The 27,097-nt window shown below is 39.3% G+C and overlaps 1 protein-coding gene across 4 annotated transcripts in view; it reads right to left on the minus strand.

Annotated features, from left to right (window-relative positions):
- The window catches only part of PIEZO2 (piezo type mechanosensitive ion channel component 2), a 439,610-nt gene extending 414,125 nt beyond the window's left edge, over positions 1 to 25,485 (minus strand). For 3 of the 4 annotated variants that reach the window (XM_089671018.1, XM_089671019.1, XM_089671017.1), the window contains exon 1: positions 24,865 to 25,485. In XM_089671018.1, the coding sequence (XP_089527144.1) occupies positions 24,865 to 24,928 (64 nt within the window). In that variant the 5' untranslated portion in view covers positions 24,929 to 25,485. The remainder of the gene's footprint in view (positions 1 to 24,864) is intronic. The other variant, XM_089671020.1, reaches the window with a different exon arrangement.
- Between the last annotated feature and the right edge of the window lie 1,612 nt (positions 25,486 to 27,097).

Here is a 27,097-nt window from a genome sequence, read left to right on the forward strand (position 1 = left end):
CACCCACACAGTTCTAATGGCACGCCGCCCATACTGGAAAACGCAACTGTACTGGGAACTGAGGTTCCCATGTGGGCTGCATTTTCAGAAGAAGTGCAAGGACTTCTTCTCTGCGTGTCACGGGGAATGGGAGTCCATCCAAATGAATGGTCTCTCGTGCCCGAGCAAAACGCGGTCCGCACAGTCGCATATATGTGAACCAGGGGTAAATGTAGGAGTCAGTAAAAACTGTTTTACTTACCTCATCCTCTCCTCCCCCAGCAGATGGCATCTCCCCATGCTCCAGTATTGGGCTGACCCTCACATCCAGTGCAGGACTATGAACCTTGAATCAGTTTTAATGATGTTAGAAGTCCTTAGACTGCTGAAGCATAGGGGAGAGGAGACTGCAGAGACTGGTCTAGCAGTGCAGAGAAGCCTACAGGAGCAAAGGATCAAGTAAGTGAATCTACTTTTCCATGCTCCCTAGACCCTAAGGGGCAATTAATCCTTGCAGTGCAACACAGCCTCACTGCAAGGGAGATTTTTCAAGCTTTCTGGATTTCATCTTTAAAGGAGAACTATGGTCTTCCATGTAGCAAAATGTTGCATTTCTTAAAGTGTAATAAACCCATATCAACAAAAACTATCAATAAGTGCTGTATTACATGCTGTTCATACTCACTCAGTCACTATGGTTTTTGTATTCTGCATTCTGAAAAATACCTGGTTGATCCTGCTGCTCTCTTGCTCTCCCTCCTGTCCATGTCCCCACTGCAGTTGAGGATTTTGCAGAGCAGTGTTGGTAGCTAGTGCACATGCTTGGTTTTCAGTGTATTTCAACCCTGAGCATTTCCTCCCTATCACATCTGAGCAGCCCATATGACTATAGAGTCACACATGTGGGCATATATACAGTGGTAAATGACATCCCATTCCCTCCCTCCTCCTCCATGCCCACTAACCAGCTAAATACAATGGGAGTGGGATATCACCTCATCATAGATGGAGGCTTCGCCTACCTGTTATTCTAAAACACAGGCTATGACTGGCAGAAATCCACCCACACCATGTTATTGCCAAAAATGATAAATATTTCATTTCAAACATATATTTCTATGATCATTTAAAACAGTTTATTGATAATACTTATGTATTTTTACTCTGTATTCCTGTTTTTTTTTATATTTTATATTCTGCAGCAGAGGACTACAAGCTCCTTCTGCCACTGTTTCCCTGCAGACAGGCTGAAAAAGAGCTGGGTCATACGACAGCTGTATATTAATGAGGGAAAAAGTACTTTGATACTTAGATGTTTTTTTTTAATGAATATAATTACAGTGTCATCATCCACATACAGAAAGAGAATGGATACTGTATATTAAACAATATGTGTTTAGTATCACTTTAATTCTACCTACAGAGGCCCATATATACCACCAGTGAAGTCATGTGGCTAGATGGTATGGAGTGACAACACCACTGTAGTGTTCTGATTTCACAGCAGCGTTGTCATCCTCATATAGGTTGTGCCTGCTTTTCCTAATGTTGGGTCAAAAGGTGTTTCATGGGGTGTGACTATCAGCATTGTTACTAATGATTCTGTAGTCAGTTGCCAGTCGATGTCAATCTGTAACTGATCTAACCTAGTCCTGCCTGTTGTTTTCTTGATGGAAAACACTGACTCTGTTGCTGAAACCCTCCTACTGTGAGCTGCAGTGTCTGAAAGGGGTAGCGTGTGAGAGGAGGTAAAGAAGATTTTGTTTTTTTTTTACATTATGATGTTTGTGTATTGCATAGTTTCTGTATTTGGGTCCTGGTTTAAACTGTCGCACAGGAGCCTTTAGATGTAATTTAAATTACACATGGATTTATTTATTTTAGGTACTTATATAGCACCGTCAATTTACACAGCACTTTACATATATATTGTACATTCACATCAGGGGTTTACAATCTAAAGTCCCTACCTTACATTCATACATACACATACTAGGGCCAATTTAGACAGAAGCCAATTCACCTACCAGCTTGTCATTGGAGTGGACTGAAATGATATATTGCTAACAAACTTTACTTATCAATAAAGCTATCCTACTTTCTAAATAATGACCCATTGGACTTAAAATATGTAAAACATACCTCTAAAATTATTATGTATAAAAAGCAGATGTGTTCTAAAGGTCCCTACAGCTAAAATACACATATCGCCAATTCCTGGAATAAACTTCCACATCACATCATATCCTATTCATTTTTTACATCTTCAATTTCACGGCTCAAATAAAATATTCTTACGAAAATTGCCAAAAAAGTAACTTAAATATTTGGATTCATATAGCTTCACACTGATTGCCAACTAAAACATACAGAAAATGGCAAAATTTTAGTCACGTGTTGAAACAGCATGGTGGCATATTTATTACTCTAAAGTACTTGTACATATTTTCTGCTAAGGCTGTACAACATGTAACTTGTTAAATGACTGTAATTTTTAGACTTAATGTGGAACTGAAGTGAAAGATTTGCTGTGTTTTTAGGGAATATCTAGAAATGATAATTGTCCCTAAACAGTACTTTGAAAACAATACCTTGTATCTTTTTTCTGGAATGCCTCCAGACCTCCTGGTATATGGGAGTGCCTAGAGACGGTAAAATACTCCTCAAATTTTTGCTTTAGCAACCATTATAGTTAGTTTTGTTTTGGTTTTTTGCATAATCAATCATTGCAAGCACGCTGAATGTATTACTATGTATACGACTCACTGTTTTCCTCTAGAAAACAGGTACATTTACATCAGATCAGATTTCAAATTAACACGTAAAAACAAGCTATTTTTATCGATCACCATACAAACATAGAAGCCATTGATGTCTAGCAAGTGTTATTGCCTTTTAAAAGGGCACAATAACATTAATTATTTAGGAAATGTACACCAAGCACTTTTTTTTTGCTGTGGTGTACAATTAACAAATCATTTTCCCTCCCTAAAGAGATGGTGCCCTTGGCATGTTAAACAAAAAAAAAAAATCTTGATTTGCAAACATTTAAAATCTGCACTTTAAGATATTGCTGCAAATGCTGCGTACTTGGAAACAGTTTTCAAATTGAAGTTGTTGTTTGTTTTTTATCAAGAGCTGCAAAAGACTAATCTTAAATATTCTTAGTGCTGTATGAATTATTTGCCCCTTTAAGCTAGTAATTGTTTACCAAGTAGCATGTCTCCCCACTACAGTCCCAGGAGATAGTATATCTTGCCTGGAGATTTAAATATTTATTTTCTGGTGAATTTAACTTTTAATCTGTCTAAAGCTAAGCATACATGTACTGTAACTCTCTCTAGAATCTCCTTTAAATTTGCCGAAAGTTATGTAGGGGACTTCCATACTGCATAAAATTCAATGGATTGTCAGTAGGCTCTCAAATTACTTAATTTTGGAACCATAAAGATGGTTGTACACATACGATACAAATTAAATTGTACTATGTACAGTCATTTTTTTAGTGCACCAGTAAATCTGCCAGTAAGATGAAAGTATACATAACACAAGACGAACTAATAAGTCACTATAGGGCAAATGTTAAATGGAGACTTTACGTCTCTCACTGGGCAGAGCTTGGAATATGTCTCCACTACACCAGGGAATTCCATGAAAGGGTCCAACGCTTTACTGAAAGACCACATCACAGCAAAGGATAACAACGTTTTGGATCCAAGAGGGACCCCTTCATCAGGCATGTGGCAATGTAAAAAAAATAAGGCCAACAATGATAATGCTTTAAATCACTGTAGGCACTTCTTAAAATACCACTTTCTTAAATAACCTCTTACATACCTTAAACCCTGCAATCTTTAGGTCAATCCATTGATATCAATGGTCCTTCCTCTTTTTGTGAGTCACTTTCCTGCATTTCCTACGTTTTTCCTAGGAGAGTATGACATCAGCCCCCCCTGCACACCCAATGTCTGCTGGGATACCGATGTCACACATCCCAAGTGGACTTGGGGCAATCTGCACCACACTAGGCATGGCACCAGGAATTATCCACCGCATTGGGCATGCGCCACCATGTGTCACCAGCTTAAAGAACCAGAATGAGACAGTAGGCCTCCTGGTGACATCATATAAGCAGCATGGTAGAGTTGGACATGCAGTGCTGAGATGGACCGGAGGCTTACAACAGGCAGTGCTGGATTCGCTGGAAGGGCGAGTATGTTTTTTGGGGACAGCTCAGCGGTACAGGTAAGAGGATAAAAAAATTGTAAAGAGTGCATGAAGTTCCTCTTTAAAAAATCCATTTAATGGTAAATCGATGAAAACAGGGCTGCATTCATTTGTGTCTCTTATATCTGCCTGGAGTTCATTTTAAAATTGAACTATGAATCATGCTCATAACTTTAGGTGTCATGAGCTTCAATGATGTTTACATAATTTCATATTCATAAATAATGAGCTTTTTAGGTTTATGTACTTTAGTTACCTGAAAAGACGTAATATATAAACTATGCCATGCCATCATTTAGAAAAGTGAAAAAAAAATCAGACTTCTAGGGGTAAATATTTTGGAGGAAACATGAATGGTATGCACATCGTATGATTATGTAAAGTTTCTGTTTTTTAAGCTGGAGTTAACCCTAGTCAATAAAAAAAGTCAAATGTTTTTTATTCATCATCTAGCAAAAAGACTCCCCTGACGTACTCTGAAGTGCGTCACTGATGAATAGATCCTTATGACTTTACATGCTTTCCTTCAGTGTTGAAATATTTTGCTACCTATGTCTTTGATCCTGCCTTAGGTGGCTCGTTCTTTCGTCTGCTGTTTGCACACTCCAGGCAAAACTTGCATTGAATCTAGCTACAAGAACTAGATTAAATGTGCCCACTTAGCTTAGCAGGTATTCAAGAACTATTAACATTAATCCATTTGCTCAATGTTGTTGAGTAGAGAGGAAGAAAAGACATAGTTCTATACTTAAAGTAAATCTATAGTCACCTCCTCTCTTTCCATCGCCGCCATCTCCTTTCAGATTGTGAATCTTTTGCAATAAAGTACCTACCTGTTCACCAGTTTTCACTTTTTCAGTTCGCTTCAGCCTTAAATTGCATCTAAGGACAAAACTTTTTTATGTTTGGGATAAAATAGGAAAGGGTTAGTAACCCTGTCAAAATTTTACTGCTGTCTTCGCTGAGAAGGTTCCCCTTCTCTTTTTGTCAAGGTGGTCATTATCATTGGGGAATCTACCCAAGCCTTTTATTAGACAGTGAAAGAGCAGAAGTACACTAATGAGATTATCGCCCCTCTATCTTTTTCTGCACACATGTTCAAATGTTTAACTGACAGCAAAGGCAGCAAAAAGCCAACAGAGCCCAGATTGACTCAGTCTGGGCTCTTGCAATCCATTGCTGTTGTACCGATATAAAGAAAGTGGTTCATGTACAAGATGTGACAATTTAATTCCCAGAATGCCCGCAGCACAGCACTATGGTGGTGATTCACACAGCCATTCATACTCGAGTGTGTTCTGACATGTTCTAACTTGCATTCACCTGGGTCGCAGACCAGCTGATTCATTCTTTATGAAGTAGTAGAAGAAATAGCATGCGTGCATTGTGATGTTAGTGGAAAATGAGTGACAGCAATCTGGAGCAGCATATTAACATCACATTTTACATGAAATTTGGAAAAAGTGAGAGTGAAACTTTAGCTCTGTTACAACAGCCTTACGGTGAACATTCCATGAAGAAATCAAACGTTTTTGATGCAAGAACTGGGAAGCCAAAAACACAAAGGATGGATGCAAATGTGGACAGAGTACAAACCCTCATACCCTCAGATCCATGGCTGAGTGTGCAAATGATGGCAGAAGAGTTGAATATGAACAGGGGTACAGTGCGGCAGATTATAACGGAGGATTTGGGAATAAAAAAGATTTCTGCAAAGATGGTGCCTCAAATCATGACAGAAGATCAGAAAGTTTAATCTGCTCTTTTGAAGAATGCAGTGGTTTGATAGAGTTATCACTGGTCCATTCCAGGAATTAAATTGTCCCACCTTGTAATTTAATCAGTTTTATATAACAATACTTTTAATAGATTTTTAGTGCATGTATAACTGAATTAAATGTTGTATTTATATTCCCTTGATGACCAGATTTAAACTGCTAACATGTATAGTAGTGGTGCACCAAAATGAAAATTCTGATGCCGAAACCGAAACAAAAATTCAGGATGCACTTGGTCAAAAACCAAAACCGAAATGGACAGTTTTTAAAAATGTATATATTTTTCAAACGCAATTATTTTGGAAAAAATTCACTTTAATGAATAAAAATAGATATCCAACATGTCATGCTTTAAAATTGCACACGCTCCTGGAATGGTGTTAAACTATGGTACTTAAAAATCTCCATGAGTGACACTTAAAAAATTTCTACAGGTTACCAGTTTAAAGTTACAGAGGAGGTCTAGTGCTAGAATTATTGCTCTTGCTCTGATGTTCGCGGCGATACCTCCCATGCTTGGTCTGAACATCATTTACATATGTGGGTGTGGCCTACATATGCGTTCACCACTGCGCGCAAGCACGGGGGGGCGGGGCACTTTTAAATATTTATTTATTTATTTTGTTACTTGTTTTTACACTGTCCCTTTAAAAAAAATTCTATCACTTTTATCCCTTTCACAAGTAATGCAAACATCCCTTTTTCAAAGGTACAATGACAAAGTCAAAGTGCAGGAAGTCCTAACAACCAGTCACAAATCACACCATACCAGAGCTATAATAATTTGAAAAACTGTTACTATAGAGTTACTACAGTCTGAATATCATCATCGCATTACTTCATTAAAAAAATCTTGTCACTGTTTTTCTTTTTTTTAATCAATAATAGAGTTTATTGAAGGACAAAACATTCCGTTGAGCACATTATACATGTCACAATACAATGGCATCCATGTGAACATCAAAATCACAAAAGTACCTCGAGATATGAACATAGGAAGTTCCAATTATACTATACCACACCAGCTTACAACAGAACACCCACGTAACCTCCTAAATGCATACAAAGGCGCTTGCCAATAGGTCTCAACGTTTGCTGTACAGAAGGTAGCAGCTTCATATTATTCTATACACCACCAGATCAACAGGTGCTAAACCGAAGGGTGCTCAACCTACCACTTTGCACGTTCATATTTAGCAGGCAATTCCCGATGCTGATATTTAAGGCACTGATATTGCAAAGTTATATCCAAATGACCAATCCATTCTGGGGCCAGGGGAGGGGTGGGGGGATGGTCGCAGATTTCCAATGGATTAAAATAAGTCTATGTGCCTGAAATAGGGCTATAGAGACTGCCTCCTTCGTATGTGTTTCTTGCCCCACCTTATCTAGGATACCTAAAACACACTGGGATCCAATGCTACCTCAGTTTGGGTCACTGCATTTTCATTCAGTGTAGTATATTGTAATAGAAAAACTACTATACGTAAAACCAACCTCTGAAATCTCACATAATCATGTTAATACCATAAGTAAAATTTTAATATTAAAACGTCTGCAGCTTTCATTGAAATAATATATACCTAAAATGCCTAATCATCATGCCATGAAGGTCGTTGTTCAGGTAATTTTTGTTATAGAATGACAACATTCAGTCTCTGCCACCCAAATGTGCATCTACTTATCACCCTGCCACATGGAATTCAGATGGAAACTATAGGTGGCCATTTTAACATAAATTTTACAAGCATCATCCACAGTTGTCACCATCAGGAAACCATGCAGCCATCGCTGGAGCACATGCATATATGTAGGAAGTAGCTGCAAAGATGCTGCAGGAGATCAGTAGCACTGGGATGCAACATAGAATGACAAAAAGTTGAAAAATATGTATTTTATTAAACAAAAATGACAACTGGTTATCATGCACAGTACTTTAGCAAACTAAATATCATTCAGTTAGGATTTACATCTACTTTAAAATGATTCTAAAGCGTTAGGATTTATTCACCTTACATACATAGTTACATAGTCTGGCTGAAAAAAGACAGATGTCCATCCAGGTTCAACCATTAAAAAAAAAAATCCTACACCCACAGTTGATCCAGAGGAAGGTGAACAAATTCCTTCTTGATCCCCCGAGAGGCAATCGGATATTCTCTGGATCAACTTTACCTATAAATGTTAGTAACCAGTTATATTCTGTGTATCCAAGAAAGAATCCAGGCCTATTTTAAAGCAATGCACTGAGCTGACCAGAACCAACTGTTGAGGGAGTCTATGCAATATTTTCACAGCTCTTACTGTGAAGAAACCTTTCCATATTTGGGGATTAAATTTCTTTTCCGCCAGATATAAAGAGTGCCCCCTTGTCCTCTGTGATGACCTCAGGGTGAATAGCTCTACACCGAGTTCACTATATGAACCACTGATGTATTTATACATGTTGATCATATCCCCCCTTAATCTCCTCTTCTCAAGAGAGAATAAATTCAGTTCCTCTAATCTTTCCTCATAGCTGAGCTCCTCCATGCCTCTTATCAGTTTGGTTGCCCTTCTCTGTATTTTCTCTAGTTCCCCATTGGGGGACCCCAAAAGAGAAGGATCAGGGCTGCTCGGTGCAAAAGCATTGCATAGAGCAGGTAAGTATATACATGTTTGTTATTTTTAATAAAAAAAAAATTGAAAGTGTAATATCACTTAAGGATAATATAAAGCTATAATGTCTATAAACACTGCATTCAGTACACACAATTAAATAGTTATTGTGTAGCTATAAACCCTGAAGCCAGGACTAGAGAGAGAGAATGTTTTGGTGAGGGCACACTCTTATGTACCTCATTATCTTATTGCCATATCCTTGTGTAACTATACAAAATTATATAATATATAGGGCTTGATTTACTAAAACTGGAGAGTGCAAAATTTGGTGCAGTTGTGCATAGAAACCAATTAGCTTCCAGGTTTTTTGTCAAAGGTTAATTATACAAGTTGAAGTTAGAAGCTGATTGTCTACCATGCACAGCTGCATCCGATTTTGCATTCTTCAATTTTAGTAAATCTATCCCAATAACTTTCAATATGGTTATTGAAAATAGTAAATAAGCCCAGGCCGGGCTTATTTAATATTTTATGTCCAGAAAACATATAGCACAAATATACCCACTTTAATAATATACCTGCTTATTTAGCATCTATTATCCCACTTTGGTTGTTTTACAAAATCCATTAGCAAATAGAAATTTTTATTCTGTGTGTTAACTATTGATGCCTATCTCAGTCAATCACAATGAAAATCAAAGGGCAATTTGATGCCAACCAACAGATAATAAAGGGCAATGGGGTGCATCAAACTGATCAATAGATCAATTGTTTTCAGTTTTACAGAGCGTGAATAATCTGGAACTGACGTAAACCCTGAATTATATTTTATTGGCGCTCATCCCATCTAAATGAGCTCTTTGTTTTACTGGTCATTATAGTACTTTGCAATTATGTGTTTCTTTTACATACTTACATGTGTCTTATAAACATACACAAGATAAATGAGGAAGAATGGACTGTCAATGGACTTTTCACATTTCCTGTATGTGTCTCTCATAAAGCATTCAATAATCTAGATAATTATGATATTTCTTTCAAAGCAGGAAAGCCATCATGTGCAGATTAGAGATACAGTAAATCAGGCAGGGCTTACAGAATATCAATCAGAAATGAGTATATATTTGTAGTCATTCACATATTTATTTAAATTGTATGCTTCCCAGAACCAATTTTACCGTATTGCTCCATTGCGTGAACTTTGTGGTTGTGTCAGGCTTAGATCAGAAGTAAGTAAGGTAGACAAGGTAGAGTGACCCTGACTTTTTATCACTTAAAAACAGCCAGCTAGAAGTTGTAGGAAGGCTGCATAAGACTAATGTTTCAGTATAGTTGGCCTACCTTTTGGGTGAAAAGAGGTAAAATGAGGTCAAAAGTGTTCGGATGCAATGCAAATGCATGGTTTTCCTCTAATTTGACCACTGTTGTTCCATGTCAGAGCAGATTAAACAATTATTTTGTTGCTTAGTGCTCAAGTGAAGCAACTTCTGTAACTCACTTCAACTCTGTCTTCACAGTAGAAATAGGAAGTGATACTTCGACCAATGCACACCTTACTCGGCCCGAGTGGTTAGCAGGTAAAAGTAGCCTCAGCTCAATTCATCCAATCCATGCCCCCAACATATTTCGCTTCACCCCTGGGCTTTATCATGGAGGTCCATGATTAAGCCCCAAGGATGGGGCTTAATCTCCAGAGCCTCCCCCATCCTCTGGAACTCTCTACTCCAATCTATCCATCTATCTCCTACTCTGCCCACTTTTAGGTGATCTCTGAAGACCTATCTCTTTAGGGAAGCCTATCCTGCCTTCAGCTAATAACTATCAGTTCATCCCCAACAGTTATTACCTTTTGTTCCACCAGCCCCTCCCTCTTAGATTGTAGGCTCCAAGGAGCAGGGCCCTCCTAACCCTCTTGTATTGAACTGTATCGTTGCTGTATTGTCTCCCGTTATATTGTAAAGCGCTGAGCAAACTGTTGGTGCAACATAAATCTTGTACAATAATAATTATAAAATGTTGCGGGCATGGCTTGGATGAATCAAGGTAAGACTGCTTTTACCTACCAGCTACTCAGGCCGGGTGAGGTGTGCAGCAGTCGGGGTATCTCTTCCTATTTCAACAGCATGCTTTGGGTCTGGATGAACCTTTCCCCAGCCTACACCTCACTAGTCAGCAGGATCCAATTCATCGGACCTTGTTAGCACTAAGCATTTAGCGTCTGTTTTCACAGTGACAGAAATTGTGAGCCTTTAACTAAAGGAAACCTAAAATTGTTTTATTTTTATGATTGTACACTAAAAGAGGAGGGACATGATTCAACAAATCATGGTGCAGACAACAACCATATTAGAATCTTCCCTACAGGAAGCCTATCCTCAAATTCAGGCCTGGACGAATATTTGGAGACCTGAATCTGGTGACTGTGATTAAAAGTCTGTGTAGCATTTTCATTTTGACAAGTGAAGAAACTTTGGCGTTAAAAGTGAACCTTCAGTCCATCTTTCAGGTGGCTTCACCCCCCCAACCCTTCGGCGCATGCACAGATGTGCCCAAAGGCTGTGCTTGGTCTTTGGGTCCAGAGCCCTTTCATATATCTGCACACGAGTGGATGATTTCCCACGCCTGCACAAAGATGGCAAAGGTTTGGGACTTCCATAGTACCAAACTCGATCCCCTGCAGAACATCTGCACATGTGCAAGGGAAGGTAGAAAAAAACTTAATCTTTGCTGAGTCAAGAAATGCAGAAGTCAAGTTAAAGAAAACAAACAATATATCCAACCGTACGAGAGAAAGGGGGGAGGAGGAAAGGCAACATGACATTACGTTTAGGGTTAAGCTCTGCTTTAAGTTATCCTTTGAGCTTTCTGACTTTAAATATGCATTCTTTCAGGATACCTTAGATCCCTTCTTTAATCTTTTAAGTTAGCTGATAAATGGGTGTTACTTAAACCTGATCTCCAGCTCCCCATATCCCTGCACCTACCCCGTCAAACTGAACACTTGCATTACAAAAAAAAAATGCCATTTTTTCTCACCTTCTTCTGTTTACATGGGTCCTTTTTTGGGCATATACTCTATGTTCTTTTATCTGTCCAGCAGCAGGGTCCTACCTGGATCAAGGAGGAGAGTCTGCAGCAGTGATGACAACTGTTGGGGGGCTGGCCAGCCACCTCTGCAGCACTGGATTAATGGTCCCCGCCACCTGGGAAACAACACCCGCAAGGGACCCAAAAGGAAAACTTATGTGAGAATATCTTGCTTCACAAAGTAAGAAACAAAAAAGGTGCAAGATGGGTTAAAGAGGGGTGGGAGGTGGTTAATATTTGTTCGGAGATGACCTTTCAACTCCAAATGTTCTGAATTAACACGATACACAACTCTACTACATTTTGATAGATGAAAACTCATCATTTTCTGTGGTTATATTCTGCAGCCCTATTGCTCACCTTTTTAAAAGTATGTATGCCTTATAAAACAGTGTTTACTGTGTACTACATGGTATGGGTAACCTAATCCCAAGCATCCCTTAACATTTCTAAATTTATTGCTGGTACCACCTAAATATCTATAAATGATTTCTAAACAACCCACTATGCTTTTAGATAACTAAAATGACTCCTTTAGACCCATTTTATATGTGATTTAACATTTATTCTATATATAAATATACACTATATTTCCAAAAGTACTGGGATGCCTGCCTTTACACACACCTGAACTTTAATGGCATCCCAGTCTTAATCCATAGGGTTCAATATTGAGTTTGCCCACCCTTTGGAGCTATAACAGCTATGTCTATGGAAATGTTTGACCATTCTTCCAGAAGTGCGTTTGTGAGGTCAGGAACTGATGTCAGACGAGAAGGCCTGACTTGCAGGCTCCGTTCTAATTTATCTCAAAGGTGTTCTATCGGGTTGAGGTCAGGACAGGAATCCCCAAACTGTTCTCACAAAGTTGGGAGCATGAAATGGTCCAAACTGTCTTGGTATGCTTAAACCTTAAGAGTTCACTTCACTGGAACTGTTAGGCCACATCCAACCCCTCAAAAACTACCCCACACCATAATCCCCCCCTCCATCAAACTTTACACTTGGCACAATGCAGTCAGGCAAGTACCTGGCAGCTGCCAAACCCAGACACGTCCATCAGATTGCCCGACAGAGAAGAGTGATTGGTCACTCCAGAGAACACGTGTCCACAGCTCTAGGAAATGTTTGGTATTAGATACCAATGCCATTATATGTATTAAGAGATATAAGTGCTTGAGGTTACTCTCTTTATATTGATTATATGTATGGCAGCTTCAAAAGATAGACTTGCTTGTATTGAATTCTTAATCACATCTATAAACCACATTAAACACTCCTGATTCATCTGCATCACTGCATGCATTTTTCTACAACCACTAGTGTTAACATGAGCTGTACAGTAACTATATGGTATAATCATTTTTGAGCATCCAGAACAGTTTTGAAAGTAGATTTAAATGGCATATGGGTATCAATAAGAGATGCAAATAAAAAATATTATGTCAGGGGTGTGGAAATTTTTGGAAAAACTACTTGTCCAGGGACTAAAATCAGGGTCCCAATCTTCTTGTCCCTCATGACAATCTACTTGTCCTGATAAAAAAAAATAAATACATTTTAATCAAACCCATATTTAAATCCAAGATGATTTTAGGAATGTCTGGGGCTTTTAAAAACAAAAGGGGCTTTATGGCGACTTAAACATGTAAGCATTTTAACATTGCGCTGTTTATCCCCTCCTCCCCTCCCTGCCTGTCTCCAGCACCGCACCCAGGGACTAGCAGAGAGGGGAGAGACTTTGCAGTGTAATGAGCACCGACTGGGTGTTCGTCAAGCTCAACCTTTATCCCTTTTGCTGCCAGAACCATTTTTGCAGTTTTCTGCACACGTTTAAAAAATCATTTTAGGCCTGAAGATTACATAAAACCCCCAAAACATATATTTTATAAAAGCAGACACCCTAGAAAACAATATAGCGGTAGTTCCAATTTGTTGTCACACGATATTACCACAAAATTTCAGTAAAAATGCACTTAATTTTAGGGCACAGAAAAAAACAATAAGTTACTAATTTTTTTGTAAACTATAAAAGATGAGGTTGCACCAAATAAACAGATATCCAACATATCAAACCTTGAATTTGCATGTCCTTGTTAAATGGTGTCGAACTTTAGTACCTTTATTTTCTATAGGTGATGCTTTTAAAGCCCCCTTATAGGTCATCAGTTTAGTGTTACGGAGGAGTTCTGGAGGTAGAATTATTGCTTGTGCTTTGTGCGTGTGCTTTAAAGTTTACACGTGCGTATATGTGGGGGTGGGGGGCTTCAACATTTTTTTTGGGGAGGGGGTTATGTGCTTGGGTGTAACTTTATTTTTTTACAATTTAAAATTTTTTTTTCATCAGATAGGAGACAAATAGTCCCCTATGTGATGATTTTTGGTGACAGGTTCTCTTTATTGAGACATCCAGGGTCTAAAAACCCTGCATGCCTCCCCTGTATTACATTGGATGTAATGCAGTGCACATCACGCTGCATTACATTCATTCCCAGCCTCGATGGCTGGGAAATCTTTCAACGGGGTCCCGGAAGTGACGTCACTTCCGGGTCAGGACAATAAGGGGAGGGGAGCTAGTGTCCACTCTCCTCCCTCCCCTCTACCCACTGGCACTCCTTGAACAGGTCCCGGGCCTGCAGATAGGCAAACGGAGCCCGGGAGACAGCTGGCAGGATGGCGGTTTGTGAGGGGGGGGTGTCTTTCGGCAAAGGAGGCTGGAACTGTAGGGGGATGTGGAAGAAATCGGCGGCAGCACTGCCGCCCGAATGCTTCCACCTGACAGGTAAGCTCTGTTGCTTTCCCACAGCAGGGCTAAAGGTTAAAATAAATTACCTGCCCTGGGTCCGGAACTCATGTCCTGGATGTTGGGCAATACAAATTGAACATTCATGATGTTGTTTGTATATTACCACTATTATCCCTTTACAGGCCATTATATGTTTTTGTGTTATCTTAAGAGCACAGACGTAATGTTATCAGGGCTGAGCTGACCTTAAAAATTCCACCAAAATATTGCATATTTTCAGTTCATAGGTTTGTGCAAAGTGCACCAAAAATCAACTTATAGACATAGAAGGGCGCCGTTCATCTTCTGAATAGAAGTTATTCACAACACAACCCATAAAATCTCCACACTAAGAAAACAGCATTCAGCAGATCAATACCTTTACAGGCACAGCCTGCATGAAAGCCATAACAGATTATTAAAGCAGAACTTCACCCTCTCAATCAACACTGACTATTTGTAATCCTTATGATGCTTGCATTAGAAAATAGGAAACTATAACATATTTATTTGATTTAAACTTTTTTTTTACACTTCTCCAGTTACTTCTTGGTTTCCAGGCCTAGGCAAATGATGTCTTACATCCCTGGGGTCTTCAGGAGGGAATGAGGGGTTTTTACAGCTAAACACACCCTTCTGCCTGCGTGCCTGAGCTAAGGGCAGATGGATTCCAGGAAGTAAATACTACATGAATCATCTGCCCTTACTTAAGATGGCCACGGCCAGAAATGCTAGGGGGGGTTTTTGAAAGTGATTTGTCAGCAAAATAAAGCATGGAGACACAGATGAATGGGGGAGTTTGTGTTGAATATTAAAAATTAATTAAATACCATTTTTGGTTTGTGGTGCTCAGATACAATGCAGTTCCACTTTACTTCAATCAGTAAGTGCATATCACTTGTTTAACTCCTTGGTGCCGACGGTACGCAAATATGTGGCCTCTTGGCGGTTAGCCCTTGAGGCAGAGAGACCACACATTTGCATACCCAATGTAAACAAACATGTGCTCTGCGTTCTCTTGACACATTTACTGGCACCTCATGTTTTCCGATCATGTGACCGCTGTGAAAGCTAATCACAATGGTCACATGACCCTAAACCCTGCCCCGCCTCCTGGCGTCAAAAACCCCTTAACCCTTTCGCGCCGGCGCCTCCTGGCCCTTTAAGGGGTTTCTGATGCTGGGAGGTGGGGCAGGGTTTAGGGTCATGTGAACGCTGTGATTGGCTGTCATGACAGTCACATGAACAGAAAGGTCCCGATCGCAAGGAGAGATCGGGTCCTTTCCGTGGGACGCCGGCACATGTGCTGGCAGCGCGCAGGGCGCACGCTCTCAGCACATGTTTGTTTACAAATGGTACACAAATATGCAGCAGTGTCAAGGCGCAGCCGCCAAGAGGCCACATATTTGCGTAAACTCGGTGTGAAGAGGTTGGAGGGGGGAGGCGCCGACGCCAATGGGTTAATAATTGGGTAGCAATAGCAATAGCTGGTTCATTGTGGTGGAGTGATACTCTTAAGTTACAGTGGAAAGTTAAGGCACATGGAACATGTAGTCATACGTCCATGAAAAGTCCTTTTATTAAAAACACAGCACATGTTTGTTTACAAATGGTACACAAATATGCAGCGGTGTCAAGGCGCAGCCGCCAAGAGGCCACATATTTGCGTAAGCTTGGTGTGAAGAGGTTGGAGGGGGGAGGCGCCGACGCCAAGGGGTTAATAATTGGGTAGCAGTAGCAATAGCTGGTTCATTGTGGTGGAGTGATACTCTTAAGTTACAGTGGAAACTTAAGGCACATGGAACATGTAGTCATACGTCCATGAAAAGTCCTTTTATTAAAAAGTCCATGTATTTGAAAGACCAAAAATAAAGTGGGATGGATGGGATGAATAATATAAGTCAAACACGTGGGCAAGCTGTTTATGCAGAAGCCAACTCTATATAGAAAAACACAAACCTTGCGCCTGCTCAAAAACGTCTCGCATTCGGGTGACAACATGACGTCGAACGCTGCGGTCCACAGCTGTGCTCCAAGTGGCTCCACAGACCAGCGGAGGTTACGGCCAGTTTCTCTATCCATGCCGGAACCATCACCACACTGCAGAATCATACCACAATGGTGGAAAGGCAGGTTACCCACTTTACTGATGAGCCTGTTTCTAATTACTCAAATGTGAGTTGCCTTACTTATAGACCATTAAAGTTGTTTTAGTAGTCTGCACTTAGAGGCGCCGTTTTTCTCTTGGTTTGTGATACTCTTAAGTTACCTGGAGATACAAATATTTTTTGTCCAAAATCCTAATCGGCAATGAAAATGATTTTACTATCTACTAAACGGTTTACAAATTTATCTAGTGAGACTCATATACATTTTGGCATGTCACGGCAAATGCACAAGAAAGAGGCAACGGGACCCAGCACACAGTTCTGGACTGGGCTTCTGCAGTGCTGTGACCAGTGTAACTAGAAGGTGCTTCTAGTCAACGCACCACAGAAAAAGGAAGAAGGTTACCAGTAGTGTTTATATAAATAATCAATGCATATATATTTGTGTAACACCACATGGGTCAAAAATAGCTAATGTTTTGGGGCCACACAGGGATGGTGTAGCAGAAGGCAAGAAGCTAGTTTATAGGGAATAGAAAGATCCAACTCTAATAGTCTATGAAGGCATAGGGAGCAATGACAATTGCCAGCTGTGCATTCACACTTAGGGGTATATTTAAAAAGCATTGTATGTGACATATACCAAACATTCACTGCAGGTATATCTTCCTGGTGCATGTGTTCAAATTACAGTGATTGATTCACCTGCAGTAAATGTCTGGTGAATGCCACTGCTTTACAAATATACCCCATAGAATATGAAACATTCTTGAAATCAAATATTTCTCTTGTGTTTGCTGTTTAACCCTCTAGTGTGTTTATAGGTTATGTTGAATAAAAAGGAAATTAAAAGAGATGCATGGGAATGAAAAAAACAATCATAATCACTACAGGGTTGCAGTACCGTTCCAAGGTGGAGATGTTCCCAGCCATCTCTAAGACCGAGAACTGAGCAATCACACATTGCTGATTGCTCTGTTCTTGGGCTTCAGCCTGCAGAGAGCCAGACCCTGTCAGTCACCGGCTCTCTGCTCTGCAACTCCAGTGCTCACTGGAGTGCCGGGCTGTGGAAGGGGCGGGAGGGGCCGGTTCAGTCTCCCAGTGGCTTGCTGAGAGCCTGAGCTGGCTGGTTGTCCATGCATCCGGGTGGATCCCGACTATAAAGCTGGGATCAGTCCAGAGCCTGCACTGGCTGAGTGACGTGAGCTGACAGTTGGCTTTTGCCCGCTGTCAACTGAAAATGGGTCAGAGGAGTGCAGAACAAACTGCACTCCTTTGATTCATAGAAGTCTTTGCCAAAAAAAGCTTTGACCCTACTTCTCCTTTAACCCCATTTTACTTGTAATCATTGTCAGCTAAGTACCAGCACAGGCAGCATGAGGTATAGTAGTAGCACTACCTACTTTTCTAATCTGCCATCATACAAAACAAATTATGGGGTACATCAACATATTCCACCTGAGCTCCCACAATACAGAGCTTGGGCCTAAGCAAGCTATAGCCAGGCCAGCTTTTCAATATGATGGAACAGGGGCGGACTGACCATTTGGAAACTCGGGCACTGCCCGAGGGCCCGGGGTCAGCAGGGGGCCCCATGAGATGCCCCTGGTACCTTTTTCATAGGCTTTTTTGAGTTTGGGAAAGGACACAGGGGCCCCATGATCCCCTATTGCCCGGGGGCCCCATGAGTTGTCAGTCCGCTCCTGGATGGAAAGTATGAATGGGATGGTGTATCTTCAGCTCTACACATACTGCATATCTAATTTAGGAAAGCCAAGATTCACAAACAGCAGATTGTGGATTAGGGTGACAGTGAGATAGGTCAAGCTAGGAGTAGGAATCGTATGGTACCAGCTGAATATTGGTAATGTTACTGGCCATTAGAACTGAATATAATAATACTTTACAGACTTAAAGAACCAAGGTTGACCCATCAGATGTTTTGTTATAAGATGCGTGGCACTCATGTACCCGGCCTGGTCGATTTTAGTTGTGTGTTTTGGCATGCAACAGCAATTATAAAAGAATACTATTTTTTAATTTGCTTTAAGGAAAAGTCTATATTATTTATACAATTAAACATATGCATTTTATTCAAAAGTACAGATTTATGTTTGCTATTATGTAAGTATATTTTGAATAATACCCTATGTTACATCACCACCACACCCAAACATCCTAACCGAATACTTAACTGGTGCCAGATTCCATTTAAATCGCACCTCATTTGCCTTCAATTCATCTTTCAACTACATCCATAGAAAATATTAACTATTTTTATCAATACTGCTGAGAGGTGCAGTTTCATTAGGACTGTTATTAGGACTTTTCAGCGATGCATTTTTTTTGTTTTCGGTAACAGTATCCATACGGCAATCTGCCTTGCAGTCTTATCTTGAAACTGCACCCTGACTTATTGGAAGGTGGAGACTTCTAACCAACTACTATCAGCTGCAGGCACCAACACAATACACCATCCAAACAAATATTTAAAGGAGAGCAGATGTTACAGGAAGCCTCTGTCTGCATGTACATCATCTCATAACAATATAGGTGGTTCTACAATACAAAACCCACAGGAATGTATGAATGAGTGAATAAATGATGCATTTATATTTGGAAAGAGAAGTGCGTAACATTTATCCTATATAAAATCCTGTGACAGTAACAGTTACGCGGCTACAAAATAGTTCAATGTGCTGGCTTATGTAAATGTAACTGCACAAAGATTGATTGTTGCAGGGAGGGCAGACTGTGTTACTTTCTGCATTAGTCATCTATCCCAAAAACAGTGCCTCTGTTACCCTTCTTGCCTTAAAGTTCATGCACTCCATTTTATTCCTGATCAGGCACATTTTCTCCATGCTCTAAGGGACTTTTTAATATATTTATCAGCACATTTGCTAACTGTACCCAATATCCAGGGATATACTCAGGATTTGGAAATTAGTCCCTGTAAGCTTCTTTGCCTGAAAATGTCCTTACTCAAGGTTTGCTGTATTCAGACCAAACTAGCCCTTGTGCGTGTTGGTCTCAGGACTTCTACAGTAGGGCATTAGACTGTGTTCTTTGAGTACTCAAAGCAGTACCTATGTAAAAAATTCATATATAATAGTAGATGCTGCATGCATAAAAACAAATTTTTTCCTTTTTTAATATGTAATTATTTGTACATATTGATGTCATCTGAGCTAGCTGAGGAATAGCATTCATAAGGCAGTATTATTTTATACATGTATATTCTCACATTTATTCCGATCATTTTATGTAATGATCCACCAAATCAGAAATGTAAGAAAATTCAATAACACAACTGAGCAATCATAACCCTGGATATGATTAAAAAATGGTAGCACCTTGATGTTAAGTTTATTTAACAAGGAACTACAAAGAGTAAGCCTGGCCATACATTATACAATTTTCTTGTACAATTTTCCTTTAGATTTACCAAAATCATATAATATGAGGTCAAACCTAAACACTTTCAATTTGTATGAAATTAGACAGGCCCTTGCAGTGCATAGGCTTAAGAGATAATGTGAACAATGAGCTAATTAATGCCAATCAGTCCAATTTCCCCATGTAATAGTTTATAGTATTCATTGATGATGACTTCGGTGAATGCACTTTGACCATTGTATTTTCCCCAGCTAAGTAAATCTTCACATTTTTAGATCATTTATGAATCTATAGATGATTAAATAGATGATTTAGGATCATTAGACTATATACACACTGAGCCTAAAACAGCAGCTTAGATGTTGCATTTAACATAATGCAGAGTGCAGGGAAAGACCAGCAGATCAGACGACGCTTTCTGGGGTTCTATATTTAGATGTACTCACAGAATATAGTAAATATGTTATATTTATGTAAGGTCTTTCTTAGAGTAAGTCTGCTCATGTATCATACATTTTCTCATTACAGGCTAACTGATATGTGTATTATCGTCATTCGATATCAGTTTATGTTTTCAGCTGGAAAGCCCTTTTTGAAGACATTAAGTACGTCTGTAGTAGCATTAAAAAAAAGTATATTGAATTAAATGAAAATGGATTATAAAAATAGAAAAGGTCCTGAAAAAGCATGACTGGACCATTAAATGAACAGTGACCTAGCCTTAATTGACATCTCTTATCATTTTACTAAATGTATGTGCATTTCCTCAAATATAAGGCCATTGTGGTATGAAAATAAGCATTCCGCAAATGCAGTGATATCATAGTAGGCTTGATGAGAGATACCATCCATTGAATGACTGCCACCACGGAATGCCGTCAACATGGGATGACTCACGTACACATTGTCTCACATACATTTACACATCATTTTGCAAATTTCCTGGATGCTATGCCAATGTTTCTGAACATTAATAATCACCCCTTTATACCTGCCAATTTTGGGAATAACAGGAGCACAGTCTACCTCTTTCTAAATTAGATTTATTCATTAACCATCAAATGTCAGTGCACTCAGAACTGATAGTTCCATTGTTGGTAAATGCTGAAGAGTTAAACCACCCAAAAATTTCTTCTGTTCTGCAAGGATTTTACTGTCTCAACATTTGAGTTTGAGAGTCTGCACACCTACTGTGCCCATTAAATGTGATTCACACTCTCCCTGTTGGAGATTTTTTTTACATTTTGGAAATCCAACATGAGTTGTGGGAACATACAAAAGTGTTTGGAAACACCCCAAATTCCCAGGTCAACAGGAACTATGGCAGAAAGATCTAGGAGCTGGAGTAAGAAGATATATAACACGTCAGGGGAAGATTCAGCCCATACAGCTCCAACTATTTTACGATAACAACAGATTTTGGTGGACTGATCTTGCAAGAAGTAATGGTAATCACCAAGATGTAGAAGTAGTCTAGTGGATATCTGTCCTTTTCTATACACTTGACCAGGCTACTACTGGCTGCCACAGTCATGGCAAAGGGGTTGGGAACCAAACCTACTGGGGGTTATGTACTAAAACTGGGAAGTGCAAACATATGGTGCAGCTCTGCACAGAAACCAATCAGCTTCCAGGTTTTTATTTGTCAAAGCTTAATTAAGCAAACTGAATGTAGAAGTTGATTGACTTCTATGCACAGCTGCACCAGATTGAGAGTGCTCTAGTTTTCGTAAATCTACTTCTTATTCCCAGCCAGTTATCACTGGCATTTGAAAGAGATATTTTAACAAGGCAGTATTGTCTAAATGCTGCTATGGCATAGAAATCTGCCAAAAACACTGTCAAAAATGTACATCAGAAAGCTAACATCCTCTAACAAAATCATTCTGGACACCAAGACACAAAATCATCCTAGCCATAAAGGACTTTAATATGATGAAAGAAAATCACAGGGTGCCATCAATGGCACTCCTTTTGTGACCTTCATGGGCTTTAAAAACAGGATAATAATTATTTGCTATTTTTGTGGTATAAACACAATGTTGAAATGCCCTTTGTCAAGATATTGTAATTTCCACTTTTTATAGAGCACTTATTGTCTAAGACAGCACTGCCATAAATCAAGATATCTATTCTACACAGTACCATAAGTTTTAGCTGGCACCCCTTAAATTTCTATAAAATGTTCTCAAAAAATGTTCTCAAAGTCAACAATGCATTTCCCCTTTTGTCTCCTGCATGATATATTAATAATTAAAATGTGTTTAATATTTTGTAGCTCACCTTGAACCTTTCTGAAGTGCCTTTAGATGTACAGGAATTGTTAATGGGTTTATCCACAGTCATGACACTAATGTTATAATAACCTAACAATGCTGGAAATCAAATTACACTACTTGCCTGATACTGTATTAGGTTCATAATTGTTTTAATATGGCGCAATAAGAATGGATACAAATATTTTACATGGCTCATGTTTAACCTCGTAATGTGTCATGTCATTGTAAACTATGTTTGCTTAACGTAGACCCAGTAAGCTCACACAAAGCATCCACTGTGCTCAATAACATTGATGTGTAAATACTTCATGTTCTTATTAAGTATAGTTTACCATGTAGCTATTAAAATGTACTTGAAAATAAGTTCTGTCTAGCAACACCAACTGCAAAAGTCTATTGATGGTTATTAAACCCCTCAAATTTACTAGAACAATTTGCATTTTACATTAGAATTGGCTTAAATGGTATAAAGGAAGCATGCAAAAAAAATCAATGTTTTAGTAAAGGAACTTTTATTTGACCTATCCATCTGCTAATGCATTTTGCAGGATTTCAAATAGCGATGGAGGAAGGACTATAGATAGGCATTTGTCCTTGGAATACTGCAGACAGTTAAATGGCTTATAACTTAATGCAGGAAAGAGAAGTTGGTCATCAAATGCAGGAATGGCCAAACGGCTGCTATCCAGATGCTGAAGAGCCAGAAGTCCCAGCGCAACCGACTAGCTGCCACATGCAGCTCCTGGACAGCTGTACACAGTGCCAACGGCCCAAGCTCAATCCACATGTAGGGTTTTTGAGTTTGTTAGCTCATCTGATCAAAAGTCCCGAAAAATATTTTGATACTGCAAAGATGTTTGAAATTTCTCTTTCCCCTTATGTAAACCAAAGATCATCCGTGACCCCCGTATGGAAGTCTGCTATGTAAAAATACACCAGACGATTAAGAATGAACTTAGGACGTCCACAGCTGCTATTCTGTTAAATGCACCCCTCAGTCTGTCTGAAAAACTTGCAGTCATCAGGAAAAAACAGAAATCGGCTGACCACACATAGCCTGAAGCGACAATACAGATGTTGATCTCAGCGTGCGTTTTTTTTTTTTTTTTTACAAAGCAGAAGAAGAGCACTCCCAGTTACCAAACTTACTCTGTATGAATAATTCACCATGATATTGTCTTGTGTCCATAATTCAACAACAATTTGAACAGCTTCGAACCAGCTTTGTGAAAGCTGTTGTTCACAACAAAAGCAAATTCACCTATATAAAAATAACAAAAATATCCTGGACAAAGGAGTTTACAACCCATTAGCCCTTCAGCTACCACACAAGGAAGGTATCATTTGATGACCTTCATAGGGACGCATGTACTAAAGTTCGATTTACTCTATGGCTTGATGATTTTCTTTGCATCAAACAACCAGTTGTGTGAAGAGGACATTTCCCTTTTTAATAAAATGTCCTGATAACTCTTTTATGAAATATAGTTTTCACGATCTAAGACATTTTGTAAATCTAAAATATCTAGAATATAATGTGAATACAGGTCCCATATAGACCATTGCAGCATTGAAAACACTAGAGAAAACAAAGTTTAAGCACTGAGAATTAAAACCATGACTTTAATTTGGCTCTATTTTATTCCTTGCACCTTACTCATCTCCAAAAGCCCTACCTCTTTCCCACCGTGCTAAATTTAGCAGAAATTAAAACCTTTTTTGGGGATTCACCCTTGGCTTTGCCAAGCGCATAACTGCTTGGTAACATTATTTTGGAAAATTAATTTTGCACTGCGTATATCGTTATATAAAGTGTTGTTCCACAATAAAACGAGGAAAGCAATTAGTCAAGCCTCCACTGAATATTCCATAGCTCTCTATTGTGCACCAGGGTAGAGGAACATTACAGCCTTCACATCCTAGAACAATTGAGAGTGTTCTCTGAAATATTAATGTTCCTGAGGATGATTGCTAATCACTTGTCTGGATCCATTTATTCACTTTTTTAGTGTCTAAACTGTGATGGAAGTTGTTACACTGACTGACATGCAGTAACATACAGTCCTAAGCAGAACACAACACCTAGAAGTGTCAAAAAGGCAAGTGCCCTACTGTTCAATGACTCTGCAAAAAAAAAAGGTGTCACCAGAAAATTATTACAATTCCTATCATAGGCAGCCACTTGTTCCTTTAGCTGAGCTGGCTGCACAGTAGTCAAAGTACCACATAGATAAGTGATAAAAGTTTTTTGTACATATAGATCTGACACCTTATGTGACCACAACAGCCCATTGTAAATATTGCCCTGAAACAGCCTAGGGCGGTGTGGTCTGTGCCCAACACATTGCACTTCATCCACAACAGTGAACGAAGGAAATGATTTGGGAAAAGATAACTAGTAAGGTTTGCCCTGACATCATAAACTGACCTCAATAAACTGACCCCAGTGATGGGGCTGTTATGGATATTAGATCATCCACATGGATCTCAGGACGGATCTAAATATAAGAAATCACATAAGAGCTGATCAAGGTAAAAGAAGTGGTGCAGGAGGCAGGGGAAAGTTATTTACTGATCACAGACTATGACATGGACAGTATGCAATCCATAGGGTCACTCACCCACAAGAAGGCAGGCTGGGAGCAGGAATCTGAAGATGAGTCCACACACAACCTCTGATGCCATGACTTCTGTGCGATCCAACGAGTCGGAGTAGAGAAGGCACCAACTGTGCTGCCAGTCACTTCTCCAGCCAAGGCATAGGTGCGATCAGCAGGGGGGAGGCAGGGAACATGACCCCCGAAACTTTTCACACTTTGCCTGCGCTCCGATCCAACATTGCTCAGCCGGAGAGATCGCACCCTGTGCCCGACAGATCGCACCCTGTGACCGACAAATCGCACCCTGTGCCCGACAAATCGCACCTTGTGCCCGACAGATCGCACCCTGTGCCCGCAGCCTGGCCCTTCCGGCTGTACGCCGCATGAGTCCGGCACCTGGCCAGCGGAGGTCTCTCGCCTGTGTCCGCGGACCACTCAAGGCTCTGCTCCCCCAAGGTGTAGGGATCCGCTCTTCTCCTGCTGTCCTGACCCCTTTCCTCCCAGACTGTCAGGGCCAGCTCAGTCCCACCTCCTAACTTTAACCCCTTCTGCTTCAGCAGCACACATGCGATCGCACTCTGCAACTGCATATGGTGTATACATTCAACTCTGATGATTAGCTGCTGGGAGTGAAGTTTCCTTTCCTTCCATAGTCTGCACCATCGTCAGTATGAGAATCAGGAGGAAAGAGGAGAAAAAAAGAACTGGGATGGTGAGACAAGCAGGGGCATTATTATCATTATTATTGTCATTGGTATTACTACTCTTTATTATTGACACTAATATTATTGTTTGTATTAAACTTTTTTTAATATTTAGAATACTTCTTATTAAGATTATCATTATTTATATTAGTGGTGTTATTTCTTATTATTACATTCCAGCATTTCCCTCATGGGACACAAAGTTGTCAATAGTTATCCAGGAAGTCTTGTCTATCCACACTTCCATTATTTATTATTATTACTATGACATTTCTATTATTTATTATTTGTATTATTATTACTACTATTATTGTTATCGTTATAACACTTCCAGCATCCCCCCCCCCCCCCAATGTACAGTTGTCTACAGTTACCCAGGCAGTTTTGTCTACCCACACTTCCATTATTTTTTATTATTATTATTATTTTTACATTTCTATTATGTAGTATTATTACTATTATTATTGTTATCCTTATAACATTTCCAGCATTCTTCCCCCTGGGACGTAGAGTTGTCTATAGTTACCCTGGCAGTTTTGTCTACCAACACTTTAATTATTTGTTGTTATTATTATTACATTTCTATTATTTATTCTTTTTATAATTACTCTTCTAGCATTTCCACTCTGAGAGACATGTTTACTTATAGCTACCCAGATGGTTTGGCAACCCAAACTCCTAATATTATTACAATTATTATTATTATTTTAGCATTTCTCCCCTGAGAGGTGCAGTTGACTCTAGTTACCCAGATTGTTTTATCTATCCAAACCTCCATTAAACTTATAATTATTACAGTTATTATTATTATAACACTTCCAGCATTTCCCTCCTGGGACACACAGTTGTCTATAGTTACCCAGGCAGTTTTGTCTATCCACACTTCCATTATTTATTATTATTATTATTATTATTACGTTTGCATTATTATTATTATTACACTTCCAGCATTTCCACTCTGGGAGGCACGCTTACCTAGAGATATCCAGATGGTTTTGTCTACCCAACTCCTATTATTATTACATATATTACTATTATTATTAATATTATTACACTTTAAGCTTTTCCCCATGAGAAACTTAGTTGGCTATAGGTACTCAGATGGTTTTGATTTCCCAAACAATATTGTTACATTATGTATTAATTATTATTATTATTATTATTATTATTACATTTCCAGCATTTCCCCCAAGGAGGCACAGTTGGCTATAATTACCCAGATGTTTTTGACGACTTAAACGTCTATTATGATTACAGTATTTCTCCCCTGAGAGGTATAGCAGTTGGCTATAGTTACCCAGATGTTTTTTTTCTACCCAAACATTATTATAATATTATGCATTTTTTATTATTATTATTACATTTCCAGCATTTCCCTCAGGGAGGCACAGTTGGCTATAATTACGCAGATGTTTTTGTCTATCCAAGCTTCTATTATAGTATAATTGTTAATATTATACTTTCAGCATTTCCCCCTTGAGAGGCACAATTGGTTACAGTTTGTCTACCCAAACGGTCACTGATGAAATTATGAACTTGGACTTTTGTCT

Source organism: Staurois parvus, unplaced genomic scaffold (assembly GCF_062004578.1).
Source record: "Staurois parvus isolate SC_StPar_1 unplaced genomic scaffold, SC_StPar_1.0 ptg000097l, whole genome shotgun sequence".
Taxonomy (NCBI): Eukaryota; Metazoa; Chordata; class Amphibia; order Anura; family Ranidae; genus Staurois; species Staurois parvus.